The sequence below is a fragment of the Salminus brasiliensis genome, chromosome 13 (assembly GCF_030463535.1).
Source record: "Salminus brasiliensis chromosome 13, fSalBra1.hap2, whole genome shotgun sequence".
NCBI classification, from domain to species: domain Eukaryota; kingdom Metazoa; phylum Chordata; class Actinopteri; order Characiformes; family Bryconidae; genus Salminus; species Salminus brasiliensis.
In genome coordinates this window covers 20146375-20169925 of record NC_132890.1, presented here as the reverse complement: position 1 = coordinate 20169925, position 23551 = coordinate 20146375, and the positions used below count along the sequence as shown (strand labels likewise).

Here is a 23551-nt window from a genome sequence, read left to right as displayed (position 1 = left end):
TATTGATTATTACATTGCTTTTTACTGTGTTTACAGTATGCACACTTTTCCATACAATACATTCTTGTTCATCTTGTACATTTCATGTAATCTTATGAATATAAGTATTTCATCAAAACAAAAACATAAAAGACATGGATTTCTTTCTTAAGAATGGAAAAGCACTACTGGCCACTGCTGTGTTTCAGTATATTATTAGCATGCCAGTTACAAACAAAACACACAGATTTACTGATTCTCAGAGAATGATACAAGCAGAAAAGCATGTAATATATCATTTTTAATGTATAACTCTGCTATTAAGTGCTCTCAGTTTGATCTGAAAAATAGGTTTCCCACCAGGAGGTGCCAAATGAACACGTACCACTTTCTTATGGAGATGATATAAGTTGTGTGTCCTTGGTGCACCCGAAGCAGCTGAATGTACTTATTAGAAGGCGTCTGGATACTTTTGGACATATAGTGTATTAGAAAAGAGAAAACAAGAAATATATCATAAAATGAGAAAAGAGCAAATGACTAAACCTGGTTAGAGCTGATTCACCTATGCTTCATCTCTCCTCTCTGCTGCTCCCTGCTGCCCATTCAGAGAAATTCCCTAAATTCCCTGAACCCATGCTAGAAGCCTGTCCTTTTCCAGCTGCTTCCCTGGTTGTCCCGGGAAATACAGAGTACATCCAACCTGCCCCACCTCCACTACTCCAAAAGGAGGCCACCCTGTAGAACTGCTAGACTATTAGGTACACCCAGCTTCGTCCCTACAATAACTGGGCATTTTATCAGGCACAGCCACCACATGGGTGAACTTTGTAGGTATACAATCAGTAACTGTAGTGCATACTGTACAGTCATGTAAATAAGTGTCTGGACAGTGAGAGTTTAACTAAAATATATACTGCATCAATACACATACCGTGTTTAGTAATTACTGTAATTTTTACCCAGTCCCTCCATTTTCACTGGCTCAAAAGTAATTGGACAATTTACTCATGAGCAGTTTGCTTGTCAGGTGGGGCCTGTTCGCTCTTTATTTCATGATATATAAAAGAGATAAAAGGTCGAGGGTTGGTTCCAAGTGTTGAATTTGCATCTGGTAGCTGTTCATGGAAACTCTGTGGTCCAAAGAGATGCTGATGCAGGTGAAGGAGGCCATCATTAGACTGAAAAAAACAAAACAAACCAATCAGGAAGAGCAGAAACTTTTGGGGCGGCCAAATCAACAATGTGGTTCATTCTTAAGATGAAGGAATGCACTAGCAAGCTCAGCAAGACCAAAAGCTGGAAGACCACAGAAGACAACTAAAGTAGATGATTGCAGAATTCTTGCCTTGGAGAATAAACATCTAGTCCAGATTAGACTGGATTGTTTAGATAGCTGAAAGCAAGACTAACTTCAATATGGAGAAGGAAAGGAAGGAAGCAATACCACATAATCTGTCAAACATGGTGGAAGCACTGGCATGGCATTGGCATGTATAGCTGCCAGTGGAACAAGACCATACAGAGGGATAGTGGCTCAAAACATACTGGGAAAGCAACCAAATAGCTTCTTAAGGCAAAGAAATGGAAGTGGCCGAGTCAGTCACCTGACCTCAGCCCAGTTGAGCAGCTTTTTATTTACAGTAGCAGAAAGACCCACAAATAAACAGCAACTGAAGGCAGCTGCAATGAACACCATGGCAATCAAACCAAAGTGCTCTATATACTTCTCAAGAACCATGAGTGTCATCAAAGTTTTGAGAGTCACGAGTTCCCACCTTCCTAACACACTTGTGCTTCTTCAAAGTATTGGAATGCCTGAAGCTCCGTCCACACTTGGAGCAGTAATAAGGTTTCTCTCCGGTGTGAACGAGCTGGTGTCTCTGGAGACTACACTGCAGAGTGAAACCCTTCCCACACTCTGAGCAGCAGAACGGCTTCTCCTCCGTGTGACTGTAGAGATGAAGCTGAAGACCAGTATACTGTTTAAAACTTTTCCCACAGCATGTGCAGTGATAGGGCTTCTCTCCTGTGTGAGTGCGCTGGTGTTTCTGAAGAGTACCCTGTTGATTGAAACTCCTTCCACACTCTGAGCAGTGATACGGTTTCTCTTCTGTGTGAACATACTTGTGTTTTTTGAGGGTTCCTCGATCTCTAAAGCTCTTTCCGCATACCGGGCAGTTGAACGGTTTCTCTCCGGTGTGTATTCGCAGGTGTATTTGGAAACTGCTCTGATGATTAAAACTCCTCCCACATTCTGAGCAGAGGTACGGTTTCTCTCCGGTGTGAACGCGCTCGTGTTTCTTGAGGGTGCCGTTCTCTCGGAAACTCTTCCCACACTCTGCGCAGGTGTACGGCTTCTCTCCGGTGTGGATGCGCTGGTGTTTTTGGAGATTACTCTGGAGATTAAAACTCACCCCGCACTCTAAGCAGGTGAACGGCTTCTCTCCAGTGTGAATACGCTGGTGAACCTGGAGGTGACACAGCTGAAGAAAGCTCTTGCCGCACTCTAAGCAGTGGTGGGATCTCTTCTTGACTGTACTCTTATGTGCTTTTCTGAGAGGAGCGCTCGCATTAACAGTCTCAGAGAATTCCAGAGGAGTAGTGGAGCTTACTGTGGACTCCAAGTTCTCACATTTAATCTCCACGATTTTAAAAGGTGTGACTAATTCCTTGTTGGGAGCATCGTCTGACGTGTCCGTGGAGGCAGATTTCAGCCCTGTAGGAACGTGGACGTCTGGAGCAGGAGGAGACTCCACACTGGATATTATAACTTTCTGAGAGGGAAAAAAAAAGTATGTTCAAGTTCGTTTTAGATCAATAATCAAAGATATTGTGCGGTTAATAATATAAAAAAGTTATCGCAATAAATTATTTCATTTCAGTCAATATACAGTCAACAATTATTAATCATGTGTAATTACCTATTTTTAAAAAGAGCAGGAGAAAAAGAAACACGTATATACTATTTTTAATTTAATCACCTTATGTAGTAAGGCACACAATTATTGTATTATACCACAGTATTTGAAAATGTTGCTGTTATTTCAAAATTACAACATGTCTGGTATGTCAAATTTCAGTCCTCAGTCTCTCTAGTACATGGCCAGATAAACTAATTCCTCCATGTGCATCTAAGGTGGCCACAGGTTGAGGGCGCTGTGGGAACTGATTGGTGAGGTCACACTATGAAATCAGAAGGGAAAAAAACAAGCCCACCATAATTGCCAGAGTAGCCAGAGCCGGTTTTTAAGAAGAATGGTGTACTTCACTAACAAAATTAAGAAAACATACCTGTATATTTCCATTTTTGTAAAAACAAATAATATTAGAGAGCCTAGCATTACTGCTACTGAATGCTGACTGACTGGCAAGCTGATGCTGGATTTGTCTTATAGCCCATGTAATCAAGTCCCAACAGTATTGGATGGAGCACCATCATTCCAGAGAACAATTCCATTGCTCCACAGCTCAATGCTGGGGGGCTTTATACCCCACTAGCACATGCCTGGCATTAGGCATGGTGCCAACTGTTCCATGTTTCTCTGTTCCAAGATTTTAAATCTATTGGTAATACTTCTCTGCAGAGACTAGGCAAGCTGTGCATTTGCATATCTGTGTCAGCAATGGGTGCACCTTAAAGTAGCTGAATGCATTCATTAAAAGGGGGTGACCACAGTCTTGGCTGATCGACTATATTTCGATCAGCCAATATATAGCCTATATTTATTTATTTAAGTCATATAGCCATCTCTCTCCCCCCTTTGAGTCTTGGTTCTTTCCAAGGTTTCTTCCTCCAGCTCTGAGTGATTTTTTCCTGATTTTGTGGCCTTTGGCTTGCTCACTGGATGTTTTATGTGTTTCTGATCTTTTGTCTTAAAACTGGATTTCTCCAAAGCTGCTTTGTGACTTTGTTGTAGAAAGCAATGTACACATTTCTTTTATTTGATTTGATTTAATAAAGTCAGCTTAATCATGGGCTGAGTGTACTGTCACACCCCGAGTCATGAATGTCAGGAGTGTCAGGACTGCTCACCTCCACCTTAAAGCACTTGTGCTTCTTTAAAGTATTGGAATGTCTGAAGCTCCGTCCACACACAGAGCAGTAGTAGGGTTTCTCTCCGGTGTGAATGCGCTGGTGTCTCAGGAGACTGCCTTGTACGGTAAAACCCTTCCCGCACTCCGAGCAGCAGTACGGCTTCTGGTCTATGTGACTGTACAGGTGCAGCTGAAGGCTGCTGTGCTGTTTGAAGTTCTTCCCGCAGCACGTGCAGTGGTACGGTTCCTCCTCTGAGTGAATGCGCTGGTGTTTCTGGAGAGTGCTCTGCTGATTGAAACTCTTGCCGCATTCAGAGCAGGAGAACGGCCTCTCTCCGGTGTGGACGCGCTCATGCTTTTTCAGGGTGCCGTTCTCTCTGAAACTCATCCCGCACTCCGAGCAGGTGAACGGCTTCTCTCCGGTGTGGATGCGCTGGTGAACCCGGAGGTGGCACAGCTGGTTAAAACTCTTGCCACACACGGAACAGTGGTGGGTTCTCTCCTTGCCTCTATTTCTCCGCTTTGGTCTGTGAAGCTGGTGAGAATCAACAGCCCCAGAGGAAGCCTGAGGAGTGCTAGAGCTTATCCTGGACTCCACGTTCTCACTTTTAATTTCCTCAGGTTTAAACTGTGAGAAGTATTCCTCAGTGGGAGCATCTTCTGACGTGTCAGTGGAGACAGACTTAAACCCTATAGGAGGGTGGACATCTGGAGCGGGACGCAACTCCCAACTGGACATTGTTACGTTCTACAGGAAAAAAATATATAAAACAAAACAATTAAATTATAAAAGTATACAGACAGACCTTCAGTTTACTTGCCTAAATTAGTCTTCCAAGTGCTGATTTTTCCCTTTACTGCTAAGAGTGCTGACTGGTTAAGTAGTGTTCATTATAATATCAGCAATGTCTAAATATTGAATGAATTAAGAGCATTTTTTTTGTATAAAAATTATAAAAAGTTGGATTTTCGAAGCATCCCACCAACACAAAACACATTATTAGGTGGTCCTACATAACAGGTCATTGCTAATATGTGGAATTTTGTGTTATCTTATTTTATTAATGAAATCGATATATCTGTATTTATCTGTATTAGAGTTATGCAGTCTGTAATCCGCTGCAAATATGCTACAGAAAAGTAATGGCGCTTAATTCTTGATCCAATAAAAAGAGAGAATGAGACCCCATATATTCAACATGAACAATCACCATAGCAAACACCTGGGATACCATACCATAGAACTAGCATTTACCTATAGCAAGACCATAGCAACCACCAAGCATCTACCTAGCAACACATTTCTGTTCATCTAGTTTTGTTCACAGGGGCTTATATATTATATATTTTTTATATTAAACTGATTTATGTGGTATTGGCAAAGGTTTGACGTATTTTATTTAAAAAGAAGAGATGGAAGATCAGTGATTGTCTATTCAGAAAATAAAAAGTGTCTATTCCTAAATAACTCATCTTAATGACAGCACTCTGTGAACGATTTTAAAGTAATACTGTATGAATACTAAAACTACAACAAAAGACGATTAACTCATTCCTATTTCTTTTAATATAATACCCACCGACTTGCACTTTAAAGCAAAGAAATAGAGTAAAGGAACAGTCCCGTAAGATGGCGACGGGGGTTCTCCAGTTGGCGAAGGCTTGTTAAAACCAGTAAAACCAGTGTTAAAACTGGCGAAGAAAAGAAATCATCACTAACAAACGAAAGCCACAGGCACAAAATAATAAACGCCTGTTTAGTCGAATTTGGATGATGGGGTCTGGTTCTGTGCGGACTTCTATGTGTTCTGGACGATTCTTGTTCGAATTCGTCCGTCCCACCTTAAATGGTGCAGCAGTGACAGCAGTAACGCCTCAAGCACCAGACTGTAACTGCCGCAGCGTTTAAGGTGGAACGGAACAATTGTAACAAAAAGCTAACTGTAGCCTCCCGGGGTTTTCACAGTAATCACGCCAGCAAGTGAAAAACACAACGTACAGAACAATATAAACAGATGTTGAACAGCTGTCTACCTGCAATCCCTTCTACTGTATGTCTGTCTCCAACACTGCAGATCCGAAGGACCACAGAGCACTGGATCTTCTTCTCTGCATTCTTTGGGGTTTGGAGAACCACAGTTGATGGATCTAGCACCACCACCTGGACTCCACACATTAAATTTATATGCCAAATCATTTTAATTTACACTAAAGTGCAAAAGTCTACTAACATTAATATCCAGAATGAAGTTCTATTACCATTAATATCCAGAATGAAGTTCTACTAACATTCATATCTAGAAAGAAGATTTTCTAACACTAATATTCAGAATGAATCTCTACTAACATTAATATTCAGAATGAAGTTCTTCTCACATTCATATCCAGAATGAAGTTCTATTACCAATAATAATCAGAATGAAGATCTAATAATATTAATATACAGATTGATGTTTTTATAACATTATTATCCAGAATTAAGTTCTATGACCATTAATATCCAGAATGAAGTTCTTCTCACATTATTATCCAGAATTAAGTTCTATGACCATTAATATCCAGAATTAAGTTCTATTACCATTAATATCCAGAATGAAGTTTTTCTAACATTAATATCCAGAATGAAGTTCTACTAACATTAATATCCAGAATGAAGCTCTAATAAAATTAATATCCAGAATGAAGTTCTACTAACATTAATATCCAGAATGAAGCTCTAATAACATTAATATCCAGAATGAAGTTCTTCTCACATTTATATCCAGAATGACGTTCTAATAACATTAATATCCAGAATGAAGTTCTATGACCATTAATATCCAGAATGAAGTTCTTCTAACATTAACATCAAGAATGAAGTTCTAATAACATTCATATCCAGAATGAAGTTCTACTAACATTAAAATCCAGAATGAAGTTCTACTAACATTAATATCCAGAATGAAGTTCTACTAACATTAATATCCAGAATGACGTTTTACTAACATTCATATCCAGAATGATGTTGTAAGAACATTCATATAATTCACAGAGTTAATGAAAGTTAATAACAGCCTCCCGGTTCCAACAGTGATGAGAGAACGTCCAATAGAACAGTTACAGTGACTCAGCATGCTGGAACACTAATCCCACAAACCAAACAACTGACAATCATTTACAGCAGCAGCTCTTACTGCAGTCTCACTCTCTCTCGCTCTCTCTTCCACACACACAAATACTTGCAAAGATGCAGTGAGGAACACTGAGGGTCAGTTCAGAAGAAGTAATGTTAAGTAATTGTAGTAGATTGGGCAGTGGTGGCTCAGCAGTTAGAGATCCAGTCCATTGATGACAGGGTTGTGGGTTCGAGACTCAGCAAGCTGACACTTTTGGGCCCTTGAGCAAGGACCTTCACCTTCTCTGCTCCTTGGGCGCTAAAGTTGGCTGCCCATCGCTCTGGGTGTGTGTGTGTGTTCACTACCACAGATGGGTCAAATGAGAGTACACATTTACACAAATATGTGCACCTTTAAATGAAGCTGGTGTTTAACATCTGTAGAATTACAGTATTAGTTTTATTATAGTATTCAGTTCTGTTCAAAACAATGAAATCTGTGAAACTAAACAATAAATTGCGCAATCAGGATTGTTCTTTCTGTGGTATCTGGGCAGAATCAGCTAAACCATCTCTTCCATTTTTTTAGCAGGACTTCACTGGTAGAAGTGAAGGAAGTCAGTTAAACCACCAACACAGTTAGGATACAAATAAACACTTCAAATTGAAATCTGTGCAGGGGCTTAAACCTTAAAACATTAAAATAGTCACCTACATATATTTCCAAATATTTGCCAGGGGTGCCCAAATTTTTGCATAAGAATATATACATTACACTGTCATTATACATTATACATTATTTTCAAATTATACCTTTCCCCTTGTACAAACAAACTGGTATGTTCTTGAAAACATATTATAAAGCATTATTAAAACATTACCTGGCCCTGCCCACTGGCGCATGGTGACATTAGCTACATTAGCTGTAGAGGTGGTAAATGTTGTTATATTTACAAGAAAGAATTTAGTGTCTGAATGATAATGAATTGTGATGGATTAGTTTGTCTCAGATTTGTGTCTGAGACAAACTAACAAGAATCAGGTCAGACTGACTTTAAAGCGTTAGATGTTTTCCCTAGAACCACCATGTCCAAGCTATAAACCATCCACTTTACAAAAAAAACATGTTAAAAAGTTTGTACACGCGTTGCAGTAAATGTTTTAGTAAACTTACATACAACCATAGTACTAATAGTACTTTAACAGTTCACTAATCTGCTTCTCACTATTACACTTTTAGTTTGGTGAACTTACCAAACATTTGTAAGTTTTTAGGTGTGAAGCGCCAGTAGAACACATCTGTCTTACATGACCTGTTCATGTCATTGTGCTTTTGGTGACCCTTGTTCTTCTATGAAGACAAATCTGGCACCTCAGGTCAATGAGTACCTTCTTTTACTTCTTTAACTGTACAACTCATCCGATTCAGGATTCTCTACCAGGTCCTGTGAAACAATTGAAACATTCACAACACAGTGGGGTGGGGTAAAGTTACTGTAGGATCTGGTGGTGCAGAAGACAGTGACATTGAGCAGAGATGGAGGAGCGAGGGCACTGGGCCAGTAAAATAGAGTTTCTTCTGGCCGTGGCAGGGAATGTGGTGGGTTTGGGAAATGTGTGGCGGTTCCCCTACCTGTGCTACAAGAACGGAGGAGGTAAGAACACTGAAACACATACACTCAAAGGGTTAAAAGATCAGTTCAGTGAAAAACCAAAATAACATGATTGATTACTGACCCCAGATTCAGTCGATAAGCCAAGACATGTTTTTTATCTGAAGTGTGCTTTCAAGTTAGAAAAAGTGTCTGTAATAACTGTGTAGTTACACATTAACACGCAGCAGTAATGGAATTGCTGGTGATGTATTCACTGTTTTTATGTATGTATTGCATCAGTACTGCTTATGAAAATACACGTACAAGTATCAAGTTAGTTGGGGCTGATTTAATCACACGCGTGTATTTCAATAGCTGTCCCGCTTTCATGTTTTCTCTCATGGAATTAATGAGTAACTCCAGGTTTTCCAACAAGACCTTTCTACTTTCACAAGACCCACATTCTGAGCACAAAGGGTTCTATATAGCTCTGAAACAGTTCTTTTACTCAATTATAGTGGAACCTTTTTTGCTACACAGAACCATTTTCAAAAGGTTCTACAAAAAGAAATTCCACCAATCTGAAGAACACTTTCCACAGTTAGAGAACCATTTAGGCATTCAAACGGTACATTGAGTTATCAGGGCTTACCTACACCTTTTGCATTTGATAAAGAACCCGTTTTAAAGAACCATTTTAAAAGTGTACCTACAGTGTTAAAAAAGGGGGTTTTAGTAAACTTAAAGAACCCTTCAGATTGCTTAAATGGTTATTTGCGTTGTTAAAGGGTTCCTCCCCACACTTTGGACAAACGAGTTCTATATTTTACTGAAAAGAGTTCTGTACAGAACCATGTACATAACGTTTTTAGACAAGGCAAAGAACCTTTTAACCAGGCAAAGAACAGTTTAATCATGCAAATGTTACTAAAGAACCCTTTTCAAGACTGTGGGTAAATGCAAACTTCATACTTTCATAAGCAGTACTGATAAATGGTTTCCCAGGTTTAATTATCTACAGTCTACATTTGAATGCTTACATGGTTCTATAACGTTAAATTGTTATTCTCTACACTTTAAGCAGAAAGGGTCCTCCAGTCAGGTCCATACGTATTTGGACAGCGATAATTTCTCATTTTGCAGCAGAATGCATCAGCTGCACCATTTAAGGTGGACTGGAAGATTCTAATAAGATGCAAATTTAAGATTTAAAGCTCCTGTGCTAAGAGATGCTGAATGTTCTAAGAAGGTCTACTGCAGTTTTAGCAAAGTAACTCATTGCTAAAGTCGTGTTTTAGGTGCTACTTTGGTTCTTCTACTCAAGTTGTTTTAGGAAACGCACTGTTGGAGCAACACTGCAGACATTTTGCTGGAGGACGCTTGAGAGTTTGACTCTCTGTTGATTTGTGTGTGGCCCCAGGTACGTTCCTGGTACCATATCTGGTTTTTGTGGTGACCTGTGGGGTGCCCCTGTTCCTCCTGGAGACTTCTATGGGGCAGTACACCCAGGAGGGGGGCATTACGTGCTGGCAGCGTCTCTGCCCTCTGGCTGAGGGTGAGCACCATAATGACACATTCAGCATTCACACGTCAGATAGCTATGATCTCTGTATGCCATGTATGGTACAGTTCTGTGAACTCTGCCTGTTCTCCTGTAGGTGTTGGCTATGCAGGTCAGCTGATTCTAGTGTACAGCTGTATGTATTACATCATCGTTCTGGCCTGGGCATTGTTCTACCTGGTGTTCTCTTTCAGCTCCCAGCTGCCCTGGGCCACCTGCGACAACAGCTGGAACACAGGTACAAAACAATACCTCCCCAAAACCAGGCCTATACAAACAAAGTTTAGGCTCCTGCTTGGCCGACTGATGTTAGCTTTGAATACTGTGGCAGAGCAAAGTTTCTATAAACGAAAACCAAAATAATATCTGAGGAAAGAAATTACAGAATGGCCTATTTTTTTATATATATAATTAAAAAGGATCAAAGAAATGTAATACATCTAAAATTTTGAGGGATGATGTCTGTAGTGTTATTATAAGTGAAAGCATGACAACATGTGATTCTTTCTCTTCGTTAGCTCAGTGTCATTTTGGTATAAGGAACCTTACGCTAAACTGGACCGGGCAAACCAACTCAACCTCTGCAGCCACTGAATTCTGGGAGTAAGTGGAATGCAGATGCGATCTTTACCTGGCTGACCAGTCTGTGAATGTAGAGGCTTAAAAGTCTGAAAAGATTTAGATTTCTGACTGCATGTACACATATTGTAACGTTGTGCGTTGGTGATTTGTGGATGTGTTCATATCTACTGTCCAGGCGCAGAGTTCTGGACATCTCTGGAGGAATTGAGGAGCTGGGTAAGCTTAAGTGGGAGATCGTCCTCTGTCTGATCGCCATGTGGATCATCTGCTACTTTTGCATCTGGAAGGGTGTCAAGTCCACCGGCAAGGTGTATATTGGTTAGGCTTTGAGAACTATTGAGAAATAATATTTCAAACAACAGCATACCAGCACCAGACTGGTATAAACCAGCATAGGTTGTGTTGAACACTGGCATACTGGTTAACCAGCACCAGAACAGTATAAATAAGTATATGTTGTGTTTTTAATTGTGTATTCTTCGTTCCTCCAGGCGGTGTATTTAACAGCCACGTTTCCCTACGTCATGCTGCTGGTGCTGCTAATTCGGGGGTTGACTCTGCCGGGAGCATTAAAGGGTGTCCTCTTCTATATCTACCCTGACCCCCAGCATCTGCTGGACGCACAGGTGAGGGAATGGGCATGGCTAAACTACTGTAGGCTACACAAGTGGGGATAAACTGTAGTAGACTAAATAGGCGGGGCTAAACTGCTGTAGGCTAAGTGGGTTTGGCTAAACTGCTTTAGTCTAAATGGGCTAGGCTAAACTGCTGTAGGATAAAAAGATTAGGTAAACTGCTGTAGGCTAAGTGGGCAGGGCTACACTGCTGTAGACTAAGTGTGAGTGAGGGGCTAAACTACTGTAGGATGAATAGGTGGGGCTAAACTGCTATAGGCTAAATGGTTGGGAATAAACTGAGGCAGGCTGAATGGGCAGAGCTAAACTGCTATAGGATAAAAGGATGGGCTAAACTGCTGTAGGCTAAAGGGTTGGGCTAAACTGCTGTAGGCTAAGTGGGTGGGGCTAAACTGCTATAGACTAAAGAGTTGGGGCTAAACTGCTGTAGGCTGAATGGGCAGGGCTTAACTGCTGAAGGCTGATCTCTAAGTCACCTGTGCAGGTGTGGATGGAGGCAGGTACTCAGGTGTTCTTCTCATACAGTGTAGCTGTGGGCTCTCTCACCGTGCTGGGAAGCTACAACAAGTACAACAACAACTGCTACAGGTCAGCAATTTCACACCAAACACGATTTCATACCACTAACAGGACATTTAGGGACTGACCGATCATTAATATTAATGTGGACTTGTTTCACATAAACATTTCTTATAATATATTATTTTATTTATTACTGTATATATTGTCGGTTCAAATGATTTTTCCCCATAATGAGCACTGTGTATATACACAGTATATATATATATATACAGTCATGCCCGAAAGTATTCATACCCCTGTCAAAGTTTGACTTAAATTTACTTTTATTTAACCAGAAATTATATTTTTGCCTGGAAATGACACAGGCATCTCCCAGGAGATAACACGATGATGTACAAGAGGCATCATTGTGGGAAAAAATATTTCTCAGCTTTTATACACATTTGAACAAAAAGTGGCATGTCCAAAATTATTCATACCCTTCTCAATAATTAATAGAAAAGCCTTTATTGGCTATTACAGCAATCAAACGCTTCCTGTAATTGCTGACCAGCTTTTTGCATGTCTCCACTGGTATTTTTGCCCATTCATCTTTAGTGATGAGCTCCAACTCTTTGAGGTTCGAGGGTCTCCTTGCCATCACCCTGATCTTTAGCTCCCTCCACAGATTCTCAATTGGATTCAAGTCAGGACTCTGGCTGGGCCACTGCAAAACATTAATGTTTTTGTCTGCTAACCATTTCTTCACCACTTTGGCTGTGTGTTTTGGGTCGTTGTCGTGCTGAAATGTCCACCGGTTCCCAAGGCCAAGTTTCTCTGCAGACTGCCTGATGTTGTTGTTGAGAATCTTGATGTATTGCTCTTTTTTCATGGTGCCATTTACTGCGATCAAGTTCCCTGGTCCATTGGCTGAAAAACACCCCCAAAACATTAGGTTCCCACCACCATGTTTGACAGTGGGGATGGTGTTCTTAGGGTTGAAGGCTTCTCCTTTTTTACGCCAAATGGTGCACACATCATTGTGGCCAAACAATTCAATTTTTGTTTCATCTGACCATAAAACAGAACACCAGAAGTCTTCTTCTTTGTCCAGATGAGCATTTGCAAAGGTCAAGCGGGCTTTTGTGTGCCTTTTCTGGAGAAGTGGTGTCCTCCTTGGCCTGTGTCCGTGGAACCCAGCAGTGTGCAGTGTCCGTTGAACTGTCTGCCTTGAGATGTCGCCACCAGCAGAGTCCAGATTCACCAGGATGGCCTTGGTGGTGATCCTTGGATTTTTCTTCACCTCTCTCACTTTTTTCCTGGCCAGCACAGGTGTCACTTTTGGCTTCCGACCACATCTTCTGAGATTTTCCACAGTGCGGAACTTCTTGTATTTTTTAATAATACTTTGCACTGTAGCCACTGGAACTTGAAAACATTTTGATATGGCTTTATAGCCCTTTCCTGACTTGTGAGCGGCCACAATGCACAGCCGCAGGTCCTTAGTGAGCTCCTTTGTCTTAGCCATGACTGTCCACAAACCAACTGCAGAGAGCTGCTGTTTTTCTCCTGTTGAGTTGATTAAAACAGCTGTTCCCAATGAATCAGGGTAATTAGGATGCTTTAAAACAGTTTGGGCTATTTGGAATGGTATAGAACTTTGGATTTTCCCATATACTGTGACAGTTTTCAAAGGGTATGAATCATTTTGGACATGCCACTTTTTGTTCAAATGTGTATAAAAGCTGAGAAATACTTTTTCCCACAATGATGCCTCTTGTACATCATCGTGTTATCTCCTGGGAGATGCCTGTGTCGTTTCAAGGCAAAAATATAACTTCTGGTTAAATAAAAGTAAATTTAAGTCAAACTTTGCCAGGGGTATGAATACTTTCGGGCATGACTGTATATATATGTGTGTGTGTGTGTGTGTGTGTGTGTCTGTATGTGTGTTTATTTGTATGTAGTGTGTATAGTAAGTATGTATGCATGTGCATAATGTATGAACTTATAATACACAAACACATATCAGGACATAATAAAAATGTCTGACTTACTGACTGCAAGGTGCCCAGGTCCTCTCCACCCCTCCACCACTGTGCTTGACAGTTATGTGAGGTATTGTGCTGATATGCTGTTGTTTTGTTTGTTTGTCTGTTTTTTTCCAAAACCTGGCACTGTGCAATTTGGACAGACATCTTTACTTTGATCTGGTCTGTCCAAAAGACATTGTTCCGGAAGTCTTGTGGTTTGTTCAGCTTAAGCTGCTGCCATATTCTGTGCCCAAACAAGCCATACTTGTTCAGTCTTTTTCTAATTGTACTGTCATTGTACTGGCATGACGACTCGGTCATGTAGATTTCTCCTCCTACAGCATCTGGAGAATTTGACCTTTCCTCTCTAGAGAGTCCACCCAGGTGCTTGTTCCGAGTCTTGTCATTTCAAGACTTGACTACTACACCTCCTTTCTGGCTGGGCTTCCTATGCCAACTGATTCAGAATGCACCGTTTCAACTATGTAACTCCTGTACTGCGTTCTCTTTACTGGCTCCCTGTAGCTGCTGCGCACATCAGATTCAAACCCTTGGCATTGGCCTACAAAGCCAAGAATGGACCAGCCCCTCTGTATTTGATGGAAATGGCCAAAAGCCAATCTGTACCAAGAGCCCAGCTTCAAGTACGACTCGGCTTGACCCGCCATCCTTTAAGATCCACATTAGACAAGCGTCCAGGTTTTTTTACATCCTGGCACCACAGTGGTGTAACAAACCTCCCCTGGGTGTCCAAACAGCAGAGTGGCTCGCTGTCTTCAAACACAGACTGAAGACACACCTCTTCCAAGAGTACTTTAATCAAAGTGTAGTGTATGTTGAGTATTGTGGTATGCATACTAACTCTTGTATTTAGTAGTATCTAGACATAGAGATATCTTTTGGATCCTAGCCAATACAAATTAGTGAAATATATTTTCGGAGTAAACAGTGAAGCACTTCTGCTAAATGCCCTAAATGTAAATGCAAACTGCACCATTTAACATGCTAACTGAGGCCTGTTTAGCTCTGTGTAGGTGTAGGTTTTTGTAATTCCTCTAAGAACTGCATGGTCCAACCTTGAATTTGCTGGGACGTCCACTCCTGGAAAGATTGGCAACTGTCTTGAATGTTTTCCACTTCCTCTTAGTTACTGTAGAATGGCAGACTTCAAATTGTTTGGAGACGGCCTTACGGTTCCCAGATTGATGGGCAGCAACAATTGTTTCTTAAGATCATTATTGATGTTTTTCCTCTTGGCAGTATATCAACACACACCTGAATGCTCCAGACCAGCAAACTGCCAATCGTTTGTTTTTATGGAGATGGTCACACTTGCTGATGATCAGTTAATCAAGGACATTTGATTAGCAGCACCTGACTGCAACTTACCTCTTAACTCCTATGGATGCAGTAAGGGGTTGTATGTATTGTTCACACTCTGCTTCTGCATTGTGGCTAGTTTTTGTTAAATTAATAATAACACAGTGGAATCTGGTGTGTTGTGTTGTTCATCTGAGGTTGTATTTACCTAATTTTACGATCAGCTAAAGATGTTTTCCTTTATTATGTCCTGATATATAAAACCATTAAAAATTCAAATAGGGTGTAATTTATGTATCAAATGACTGTATCTCTGTAATTGTAATTCTGCTGGAAACTGGTTACATTTGTGAAACTAAACAGAAAACTCTCTAATCAGGTCTGTTCTCTCAGGGTTATCAGGGCTGATACAGCTAAACACACTGTTCAGAGCAAGATGAGCTCAAATACAGAGTAATGTCCGTCACAAGATCGAGCTCTGAATGATCCTGTTTAATCTAGAATAAACAAAACATGTTAGAGTGCAGTGCAATTAGCTTAGAGATTAGACCCAATGACCTAGCTTAGACTGTTTGAAGATAAGCTGTAGTTCAGCACTGACATATATATCTATACGTTATATAGTTACTATACTTACTTGTAGCGTGTTTCTTGCACAGTGAGAAATGGAATTTTCAGGGTGTGTGTGTGTGTGTGTAGGGACACGTTCTGGCTGTGCGTGTTGAACAGCTGTACAAGTGTGGTGGCCGGATTTGCCGTGTTCTCAGTTCTGGGTTTTATGGCTGATCAACAGGGAGTCGCAGTAGAGGATGTAGCAGAGTCAGGTATTTGTATACACAAACACACAGAGCTGTGAGAAGCTACAGAAATTCTAAAAGCAGACTTTAACATTTCAACAAATTCCCCAATTGTACAAAATTCCAAAAAATTCTAACTGTCAACAAAGTTTAATAAATTGCATCTACTTCTCTCTCTTTCTGTGTGTGTTAGGCCCCGGCCTAGCTTTTATAGCGTACCCTCAGGCTGTGGCGATGATGCCGTTACCTCAGCTGTGGTCTGTGTGCTTCTTCATCATGATCATCCTGCTGGGCCTGGATACACAGGTACACACACACACACACACACACACACACACACACACACACACACACACACACTCCTTATCTGGTCCTCTGTCCTGCTCTATTCACCCCTCAGTTTGTTGCCATGGAAGTGGTGATCACGTCAGTGACGGACGTTTTCCCCAGAATGCTCCGCCAAGCTGGCCGCCGGGAACTCTTCCTCCTTTTCTTCTGCCTCACCTGCTTCCTCACCCAGCTGGTGATGGTCACTCAGGTACAGAGAGAGAAATAATAAGACAGTACGAAGATCTAAATTAACAGTTGTTTAGTAAAACTCAGCTCTACACCAGCTTTTAATGCACAACCATTTTGAGCATGTTCTAAAGATCAAACTAGATTATTAGACAAGCTAGAAATATTACTGTGCCGTTTTTTTTTTTTTTTATTTGGACCCTTTGAGCTTAATAAAGGAGGATACTGAAACAGCCAGAGGAGAAATTTAAATAGTTCATTTTGCGCTTCCTTGTCTATTTGCTTGCTAACACACAAGATACGCTAAATCCAACATTGCCAACAATCACGATTAAGCATCGGACATGGTGAACTTGCAGTGACCTATGGCTATTGAAATTGACACCAGTCATTCATGTGGCGTCATATCATGGAGGGTGGACGCAGCCAAAAAAAATACATCTCATTCTCAAGCATATTAATCAAAATTTTATTTTAAAGAAAATTGTTTAAAAAATTCAAACATTGTAAAAAAAAAAAAAAAAAAGAAAAGAAAAAGAAAAAAGTGTGCACAATGCGTACAGGATTACAGTGTGCTAGTGCTACCTTGTCATAGCAGTCAACCATAGTGTACATCTACAGGTAAAGCTGTCTAAATGAACCAGCAGGTAGGAGATTTCTAAAGGCTAAAATCACCATAGCAGAGAATGCTCCTAGCAGAGGTATAGGGAAGATATTTGGATAGCATAAATCACTATATCAGGGTAAATACAAAGTAATATATGATGTACTCAAGAACAACAGAATTATCATCGATTAGAGGCTAATCCTGTTTGTTTTCACTAGGGAGGGATGTTTGTGTTCCAGCTGTTTGATTATTACGCCTGTAATGGGAGCTGCCTTCTGTTTCTGGCTGTGTTTCAGTCTGTGGCTGTGGCCTGGATCTATGGTACGTACACAACAATAATAAACTCTCTATATAGTACTGAAAAAAGTATATAGTGGTGCTACAAAAGGTTTTCCACCAATGTAAAGAACTCTTCACCATGGTTCACTATTCAAAACCATTACCTGTTGTAAATAACCTACAGTGTGGCATTTACATACACACTAATCATAATAATGCAATGAGGCTGGGGCGACGCGTCGATTACGTCGATGCGTAATCGATTACGAAATCACGTCGATTTGCCTAACGTGCGTCGACGCGTCGCAAAGATGGTCGCGCCTACTGGCACATCCCATCCCTCTGACGTCACCTTACAAAAGGACCATTTAGGACCCTATACGTTAGCCAGCCGATGTAACTAGCATGATATACGTTAGCCGGCCGATGTAGCTAGCATGCTAGCAGACGAGCTGAGTTGCACAGTATGTTTTATCTAGTGGTAGTTGTTTATAGTTGCTTTATTATTTTATCTAGCTTTACCTGTTGGTATCAACTTTATATGCCAGCATAGCAACAACTTGCTGAACTTGCTAATAAGTGATTCACCTTTAATAAATAAAGTGAAATAGCAACGCTTTATCGAGATAAAAACGTAATGTAATGATCAGTAAATATTTTTCGACAAAGATTTAATCTGGCATATTATTATAACAGCTGCGTGAAGATGGACACTTACCCGCAAGCGCAATTTTAACCAAACATTGCAATTTTAACCACATCTCTGCTAACATATAAGTCCACAAAATGTCTGATATATATAAAACACTGTTTGTGAGCTAAATGATTTGATTTCCGCACTACTTTAAATAATTTTGTTAGGAAAAAGTTAACTGAGAATATTCTTTAAGAACCTAGTAACCACCCCCCCATTACTTAAAATATTCAAAACATACTGTAAGATCATTTGATTTTGGACTGTAAACCTTGCTCTCGTGTCCCTCTGGGAATTTTACATTGTTTTATTTTGTTAAATTGTACCTTATTTCTTTTACTTGAATTATTTTATCTCTTGTGATGGATGTTTGACTGTAAAACTGACTGACTATTTTGTGTCACAGAATAGTACACTTAAGTGCATTCTGTGTGTTTAAGAAATATTATAAACATTATTTTGGAGAAATTATTTTAACTCTTCACACACTCACATTAGAGTAATCTAGGAATTAGTTGTTGACTCCCCAGAGAGCGGTGGCAGTGACCGAGGGGTCAGCAGAACTCAAACCTGTGACCTCCTGATGACGTAGCCGCAAAGTTTAAACATTCTTGTTGGGCTGCAATGCTACAGTACATCCATGTACACCATGGACTTAGAGGCCTATATCCTACATTATTCTTCTATTTTCTATGTTTTTCCAAGTAATGCATTTTTTTTGCAGGTCTTTTTTGTAACTTGAACCATACCCCACCACTGATAACTAATAGCCACATTAAGCATCTGTTCATCAATTCCCATTCAGACCTTTATTTCTCACCACAGGAGCTGATCAAATGTGTGAGGTCATTGAAGACATGACCGGATGCTACCCTAACTTCATCTTTAAACTCTGCTGGAAGTACCTTACCCCCCTTGTTTCCATGGTGAGCCTGTCTTGGTTTGTATATGTTGATGTACAGGACGAAATGAATGAGAGCTGCAAATCGGTAATGCAGGTAAACACAGATTGGAGAACATACTGATCATCATAAGCAATTCTGCAAACAGCCACCAGAATAAAATCTGATTTATTTGTATAAATACAGTTTTTTACAACTGTGACCTAGTCACAATGCTTTACAGTCATCTATTATCATGCAATAATAGATGATCAATAAGAGAGTTCAATAAAACAAAGACCCCCGGTGAGCAACCCAAAGGAGACAGTTGCAAGGGGAAAAACTCCCTGAAGACTAAAGGAAGAAACCTTAGAAGGACCCAAGACTCTCAAGGAAGGGGAAGAGGGCATTCTCCTCTGGCCAAGTTATTGATAAAAAAAAATAATAATAATAAAAAAGAAAAGCACCACATAAGACTGTTCTACTGTTTAGGTGTGCTGATAATCAAAATATAATAAATGTAACCACTACTATGGAAAGACTAAATACAGTAATGGCAGAAGTAACAAGTCTACTTAATGTAGAAGGGGTCGCTCTCAGGAGCTCAGTGAATTCCAGCACGGTACTGTGATAGGATGCCACCTGTGCAACAAGTCCAGCTGTAAAATTTCCTTGCTACTAAATATTCCATAGTCAACTATCAGTGGTATTAAAGTGGAAGCAATTGGGAACGTCAACAACTCAGCCACAAAGTCATAGGCCACGTAAAATGACAGAGCGGGGTCAGCTGATGCTGAGGCACATTGTGCAAAGAGATCTTTCTGCAGAGTCAATCGCTGTAGACCTCCAAACTTCATGTAGCCCTCAGATTAGCTCAGGAACAGTGCATAGAGAGAGAGCGCTTCATGGAATGGGTTTCCATGGCCGAGCAGCTGCATCCAAGCTTTGCATCGTGCCAAGTGTAAAGTTTGGTGGAGGGGGGATTATGGTGTGGGGTTGTTTTTCAGGAGTTTGGTTTGGCCCCTTAGTACCAGTGAAAGGAACTCAATGCCTTAGCATACAAAGAGTTTGGCTTCATAGTAGGAAATGAGGTACTCATGAGCAAGGCCATGTAAGGCTTTGCATATCAACGATATAATTTTATAAATCAATACAGAATGTAACTGAAAGCCAATGCCGTGCTGATAGAACTGGACCAATACAATGAAACTGTCTAGTTTTAGTAAGGACCCTGGCTGCAGCATTTTGAACTAGCTGAAGGTTCCTGCTGGAACAACCTGACAATAGCACATTGCATAGTCTAGCCTTAAGGTAATAAAAGCATGTGTATTTTTCTGCATCATGCAGGCAATAAAGCATTTATTAGCTTGGCAATGTTACAAAGATGTAGAAATATATTGGTCAAATGATTTATCTGAAATAATTATGACTCCAAGATTTTAGCTGCTGAACTATATAGAACAGAGAACATCAGCCACATTTAACAAAGTCTGAGAATTTATTTCTTGCAGCTTTTGGACCCAACCTCCGTTTTGTCACTGTTTAGAAGGAGGAAGTTATTCTATATCCAGCATCAGGTCTTTTACAATGTCCTCAATTTTCTTTAATCCGTAGTTTGTCATCAGGCTTGACTGATATGTACAGTTGTGATATGTGCATCATCTGTATAACAATAGAAGTTGATGCCATGTTTGCTTATAACTGCGGCCAGTGGCATGTATAAAGGTATAAAAAAATATAACTGCTAAAATAGGATAGATTTGTGAACAACTGTAATCCACAGATCAGTGACCACTGAATCTATTCTAAACAACATCACAATATGTTTAAATAATCATTTAATTCAGTTGAGATAATGGCCCTCTTTGTTTCAAGGGGTCATTTATCTGCTCTCTGGTGGAGTACCAGCCCCTGACCTTTAACCGCTGGTATGTGTACCCGGGCTGGGCGTACGGGCTGGGCTGGGTGCTGGCGCTCTCCTCTGTTGTGCTGGTGCCAGGGCGGGCACTGATTCTTCTGTGGGCAGCGAGAGGGAACCCGAAACAGGTGAGTCTGGACACAGGTACACGCTGTTTAAACACAAGAAAGTTACAGTGATCAGAATAAAGGGGAACCAAACATTTCTTTGTTTAAGATGAACATTTGGTAGTGAGGTTTGGTGTGAAATTGTGCTTCATTGTAGAGAAACTTACAGACTTCAATTTCTTTACAGTGCTATTCTTTACAGGGCAAAGTTTTGCTGTACAACGCCCTGCATGCACCCCTCCACAATTTAATGATGCGATTTTTAAAAACAACAAGCTCGAAAGAAGTCTTCATTTTTACTTTGTGATTTTTTTCTCAGATTTAGTGGATTTTGCTCTAGTTCTTAAAACATATCTTGCATATGGAAAGTCACAATTTCACTGAACATTTTTGACTGTAAATAGGTTTAACAAGCTGATCATTTTTAAAAAGATACGATTTTGTAAATGTAGATTTTTACATTTTAGGATGAGGTCACCTAAATCTTGTCAAAACTATGGTATAACAGTATCTCAGGCACCAGGCAGGTTATTTATAGCCATTTGGGGTAATTAGGTTTTAGGCGGTGTTCAGACTGCAGGCAAATCAGAATGGTTTCCCCAAATCAGATCGGGTGAGATGACTGTCTGCAAGCAATCAGATTGGATTTGCGTGTCCGGACATCACAGACCTATCTGCATGGATTACTGTAGTAATGATGTAGGTGCGCACAAGCTGCTTTCGTATGTGGATGCAGGAGAGATGGAGGTTGCAGTTCACCACAAGTAAATACACTTGAAAATTCGATTTGAGCAGCCAGAGCTTCCAGACCGAGACACATCTGTATAAATCCAATTGAAGCCGCATTTCAAAAGACCTCCATCAGGGTTTTTGGCGGTCCAGACGCTCAAAACATCAAATCTAGATACAAGCTAGACATTCCAAAAGTTGGCTTTGGGCTGGCGGTCTGAACATAGCCTTAGAAGCTCAGACCTCTAGTTCCACTGCCCACCACTGAACAGTTCTAACTGGGTAAGTTTCACACCAAACCCACTCAGTTTGTTCACTTTAACTGTTATTATGCAGATAATTTTGAAAATCTGTTCCCACATTTTATATATATATATATATGTGTGTGTGTGCTATATATATATATATATATATATCTCACACACACACACACAAACCAAATATGCAAACAATTAGAATTAAAAAAGAAGAAATTACAATAATAAAATCACTGAACCCATTTTCTGTTGGCAGCGCTGGATCCAGCTGTGTACACCTGATCCTGACTTACCCCTGACCCGGAGACAGAAGGCTGAGGCATATAAAGTGACCACAGCAACAGAGCTGAAGGAGCTGATCATCAAAAACACAGATCAATACAAAGAAACACAGAACTAAACGAAACACCTATTCACAAAGCTGGGTTTCGGTTAGCCAGATACCTTAAGCCTGATGTTAAGCACTATAGGATAAGGATGTCCTTAAACCTAGCCTTATTTATCCAAAAGGTATTTGGCTAAATAGAGAGGGGGGAAAAAACCCAAAACAAACAAACAAACTCACTCAAAAAAACCCCACACAACATGCTTTGTGAAGCAGATCCAGGCCCACAGGACTCAGAGCCAGTTATAATTGGAAACACCCAAATAAGGACTTCCGTTTCTCATTGAGGAAAACAAGCTCAAAATAAGAGAGTTTCAAGTCTACATTGGCGAATCTTCCTTTTTATTTTTCTAAATTTCTATCCAGTTTGCTCATTTCCAGTCCACCCAAATCACAAAATACCACACAATCACTGGGAATCAAGCTGGTGATGTGTCATTTATGACATTCTGCTGGCAAACAGCGTTTAGTTTTAAGGAGGGGTTGGCGAAATGTTGACGTGTAACTGTGTTAAACTTGTTCTCCCGCAGTTCTTCACAGTGCAAGTCACACACCCATTTTAGGAGACTGTGGACAGAGGTCAAGCATGGGCACCCTGTAGCTCCTTGCACAGCAAAGTCACACGTCCCTCCCTTAATAAATCACCATCAAATATTTCTGTTTCACTTGTCAGTTCGACCCAGACTGAATAGCCTTTCAATAAAGAAAATTGTGTTGTAGTTTTAATTATTAAAGCTGTTTTTGGCTTTTCTCTCACCCAAGAATTGCCCAATGGTATCTTGTCCGTTGCCGTGGGAACAGTTAGAGGATTTCTATTTTTCCTTCTGTCTGATCTGCAGCAGCTGATTACACATTAAGCTGGTTATTCCAGTCACAGCATTACTAGAGTCCAGCTCACTATCAGAAGCACCAGCAGTATGGCAGCGTATTCAGAACCATCTGGTGTGAAAACTTTCTGTGGGGAAGCTTTTAGAGGTTAAGACATCCGGTTTTATTCACCACCACTGTGAACGATTTTGACTGGATTAGTTTTTCTAGAACTT

The 23551-nt window shown here is 40.4% G+C and overlaps 2 protein-coding genes across 3 annotated transcripts; one reads left to right on the top strand and one right to left on the bottom strand.

Moving 5' to 3' along the window:
* On the bottom strand, nt 1–6140 carry LOC140574996 (uncharacterized). The gene is made up of 4 exons (XM_072695104.1): nt 6052–6140; nt 4016–4765; nt 1758–2756; nt 1–1160 (listed from the first exon to the last, which is right to left on the bottom strand). The coding sequence occupies exons 2-4, from the start codon at nt 4754–4756 to the stop codon at nt 984–986; spliced, it is 1917 nt and encodes a 638-aa protein (XP_072551205.1). The 5' UTR covers nt 4757–4765; nt 6052–6140; the 3' UTR covers nt 1–983.
* Nucleotides 5145–23076, top strand: LOC140574997 (sodium- and chloride-dependent GABA transporter 2-like). Of its 2 annotated transcripts, none has more exons than XM_072695105.1 (15): nt 5145–5157; nt 8644–8766; nt 10127–10261; nt 10365–10505; nt 10786–10870; nt 11025–11157; nt 11341–11475; nt 11969–12072; nt 16038–16162; nt 16329–16441; nt 16536–16673; nt 17477–17579; nt 19057–19157; nt 20988–21158; nt 22380–23076. In XM_072695105.1, exons 1-15 carry the CDS (start codon nt 5145–5147, stop codon nt 22521–22523), a joined length of 1764 nt encoding a protein of 587 aa, XP_072551206.1. In that variant the 3' UTR covers nt 22524–23076. The 2 variants fall into 2 exon arrangements, with proteins under 2 accessions (XP_072551206.1, XP_072551207.1); XM_072695106.1 differs by lacking the exon at nt 5145–5157 and adding an exon at nt 7713–7728.
* Nucleotides 23077–23551: the final 475 nt, after the last annotated feature.

What these genes read in the sequence shown, in the direction of transcription:
- LOC140574996 (XM_072695104.1), bottom strand. Translation starts at nt 4,756, where the DNA reads ATGTCCAGTTGGGAGTTGCGTCCCGCTCCAGATGTCCACCCTCCTATA. An exon ending in ACAAGTGCTTTAAGGTGGAG is followed by an intron (nt 2,757 to 4,015) that starts GTGAGCAGTCCT and finishes TTTCCCTCTCAG; the next exon opens with AAAGTTATAATATCCAGTGT. An exon ending in AGCACAAGTGTGTTAGGAAG is followed by an intron (nt 1,161 to 1,757) that starts GTGGGAACTCGT and finishes TGTTTTTTTCAG; the next exon opens with TCTAATGATGGCCTCCTTCA.
- LOC140574997 (XM_072695105.1), top strand. An exon ending in TCTCTGCCCTCTGGCTGAGG is followed by an intron (nt 10,262 to 10,364) that starts GTGAGCACCATA and finishes GTTCTCCTGTAG; the next exon opens with GTGTTGGCTATGCAGGTCAG. An exon ending in AGCATCTGCTGGACGCACAG is followed by an intron (nt 11,476 to 11,968) that starts GTGAGGGAATGG and finishes TCACCTGTGCAG; the next exon opens with GTGTGGATGGAGGCAGGTAC.